This window comes from Limulus polyphemus, unplaced genomic scaffold, assembly GCF_000517525.1.
Source record: "Limulus polyphemus unplaced genomic scaffold, Limulus_polyphemus-2.1.2 Scaffold5229, whole genome shotgun sequence".
NCBI lineage: Eukaryota > Metazoa > Arthropoda > Merostomata > Xiphosura > Limulidae > Limulus > Limulus polyphemus.
This window is the reverse complement of record NW_013670839.1, coordinates 41,072-44,610: the sequence shown is the minus strand read 5'-3', so window position 1 is coordinate 44,610 and position 3,539 is coordinate 41,072. Positions and strand designations below refer to the sequence as shown.

At 32.8% G+C, this 3,539-nt stretch overlaps 1 protein-coding gene across 1 annotated transcript in view; it reads left to right on the top strand.

Annotated features, from left to right (window-relative positions):
• LOC106472300 (Down syndrome cell adhesion molecule-like protein Dscam2) overlaps nt 1-3,539 on the top strand; it is a 59,398-nt gene that overhangs the window by 15,977 nt on the left and 39,882 nt on the right. Inside the window, exon 3 of the mRNA XM_022400904.1 lies at nt 3,264-3,425. Coding sequence (XP_022256612.1) covers nt 3,264-3,425 — 162 coding nt within the window. The remainder of the gene's footprint in view (nt 1-3,263; nt 3,426-3,539) is intronic.

Genomic DNA, 3,539 nt, shown 5'->3' with positions numbered 1-3,539 from the left:
GACGGGGATTCGAACCCGCGACCCTCGGATTGTGAGTCGAGCGTCCTAACCACCTGGCTATGCCGGGCCAATGTATTGAATAGAAAGCAACCATTTTGGTCACGACTGTATTTCTGTAATATCAACATTTCAAGCTTTTATTGCATCACAGTTTAGACTGTTTGTGTTAAAGCACAAAACTACACAATGTGCCATCTGTGTTCTGCCAACAGCCTATACCGAAACCCAATTTTTAGCGTCATAAGCCTACTCACTGACTTACCGCTGATCCACCAGAGGTGGACACAGTTTAACATCACTCAGAAAATGGAGTAAAACAATTACGGTGTACTTTGAAAGATGGGTTACCTCATCGACGTTCACTTTCACCTTAATTTTCTTATCGTGTGCTATAGACTAACTTGATGTCGAGAGTATTCTGTGTTACTCAGGGGATTGTGTTCTTTGATTGTCTGGAGACTAGGCTACCGATAACGATGATCACAAGGGAGAAAGTACCAGCTCTTTCTTAATGACTTACTCTGTTTAATCGACTACTAAATCAGTTAACTAAAGGCTAGAGAAACAACAGAGCAAAAGAGGCTTAACAAGCAAAGTTTCTGTTCAATTTTTGTTCTGTTTAATCCTATCTGAACGTCTGCCATGTAATGTCTATTTTAATCAATGAAATTATGTTAAATTTAGCATTTTATATATATATACGACAGGATTTTTCCGAGTTTACCTGAACTTCTGACAAAATGACATTTCGTCAATAAGTATATGAATATAATAAGAAAAAACTAATTAAAATCACTACCTTGTTTCTGGCTAACAATTTCGAAAGACTTGAACATTAATCTAAGAATTAGACATTAAACAGCAGGTTTAGTGTAATGTTCGCTTGATCAAGTAACATTAAATGGTCTTATCAACCATGAAATTGTTTATTTTGGTTGAACAAGATCCAGCTCTTCCCTTTCTTCTGTTTCACTAAACACTCGACATACATTTGAGAAAAAAGAAAACTGAAACACCTTCTATCTAACTCAAATTGATTACTTTCACTATTTCTGTCTAACCAGAGCCTCAGGAAGAAATAACATCCCACATGAACGCATGTCCACTATGCTCAGCAATCAAACTTTAACATTTCTTTTTCAGAGCTACTGTGTGTCGGTTTCATATTATGTGAGCTTAGTTTTTGTTTACTCAAACAATTAATTGTCTTTACAAGAAATTATTATGGAATCACTTTCTTTATCAGAGCTTCAATGTTCCTGTTTCATATTTTGTGGGTTTAATTTTGTTTACTCAAAAGATTACTAGTCTTTACTGAAAAATATTATTGACTTTACTCACACAATTAATCGTCTTTACTGGTTTGTTTTGAATTTCGCGCAAAGCTACACGAGGGTTATCTGTGCGTCTTTACTTGAAATATTATTGACTTTACTCACACAATTAATTGTTTTTACTGGAAAATAGTATTGAAATATTTTCCAGTAAAGTCAATAATGTTTTCCAGTAAAAACAATAATATTTTCCAGTAAAGTCAATAATATTTTCCAGTAAAGACGATTAGTTGTGTGAGTAAAGTCAATAATATTTTCCAGTAAAGTTGTGTGAGTAAAGTCAATGTGTAAGTAAAGTCAATATTATTTTCCAGTAAAGACGATTAAAATTAATCGTCTTTACTGGAAAATATTATTGACTTTACTCACACAATTAATTGTTTTTACTGGAAAATAGTATTGACTTTACTGAAAAGATTATTGACTTTACTCACACAACTAATCGTCTTTACTGGAAAATATTATTGACTTTACTGGAAAATATTATTGTTTTTACTGGAAAACATTATTGACTTTACTGGAAAATAATATTGACTTTACTCACACAATTAATCGTCTTTACTGGAAAATATTATTGACTTTACTTACACAATTAATCGTCTTTACTGGAAAATATTATTGACTTTACTCAAACAATTATTCGCCTTACTGGAAAATATTATTGAATCGCTTTCTTGGGCAGAGCTTCAATGTTCCTGTTTAATATTTTGTGGATTTATTTTTGTTTTGTAAATGTAGTTAATAATCTTTAAAGGATCATATTATTGAATGACGTATTCTTTACATTTTAAGTTTCGGTATCCTTGTTTTATATTTTATGGTTTTATTTTTTGTTTTTTTAAACAGTTACAACATTTACAGGTACACATTAATGAATTGTTTAGTCTATATTGTTAAAGATTCGATGTTCCTGTTTCATATTTTGTGGTTATATTTTCTAAATAATTATTCATCTTTAGTGAAACATCTTCTTGAATTAATGTATTTGAAGTCAGTGATTTTTCTTTTGCGTAATACACATCATGAAGGATTTTAGTCAACTATCGACTTGCCTTTATAGGGTCCACATATTGCACCATACTGAGTGGTGTTCATTATCGTTAGGTGCTATTCACCATCGTTAGGGTCTACGTATTGCACCATATTTAGTGGTATTCACCATCGTTAGGGTCTACGTATTGCACCATATTTAGTGGTATTCACCATCGTTAGGGTCTACGTATTGCACCATATTTAGTGGTATTGACCATCGTTAGGGTCTACACATTGCACCATACTTAGTGGTGTTCACTATCGTTAGGGTCTATGTATTGCACCATAATTAGTGGTATTCACTATCGTTAGGGTCTACATATTGCACCATACTTAGTGGTGTTCACTATCGTTAGGGTCCACATATTGCACCATACTTAGTGGTGTTCACTATCGTTAGGGTCTACATATTGCACCATACTTAGTGGTGTTCACTATCGTTAGGGTCCACATATTGCACCGAACTGAGTAAGGTATTCTTTTCCCTTTTACAACACTCAGTTAAAGAATTGATCGAAAAATCAATTCAGTAAAATAATTCAATTTCTACTGAAATATATAAATAACCAAGCTGTAAACAGTAGGGTTAACTATAATATTGTCCATATTTTACTTTACATTTTTCTGGTGTTATTAGGGACCCTGTGAGCAACAAACTCTGGACTCACGAAGATATCAATTATAAATCGTTAAAAGGAAAAGGTGTTAAAAAGACAATGGAGGGGGGTCTACATATACGTATCCCCTCGGTAATTCTGGGTTTAATCCTATTTTCAGTAGAATGGATGAATTCGTCAAATTTTATACAATATATATATATATATATACACTAGTTTCATTGATATTGGAACTGATTAGATATTTCTAATAGCGACTTATATGTTCATCTGTTTTCAGTTATCGTCAGACACTTTGAAGTTCAAGTGTATAATGAATATGTAATCCGGGGAAACTCTGCAGTTCTCAAATGCCACGTGCCTCCGCACGTGCAAGATTTAGTGGAGGTGACATCATGGATTCAAGATGGAAATATACATATCACATCCTCGGCTTTACGAGGTCAGATGACACTCAATAGCATTTACTAAAGCTTATTATTATTTGTCTTAACTGCAAAATCTTTATTACTTATATTATATTTAATAAGTATATTTATGATCTTAAGAGAAATTG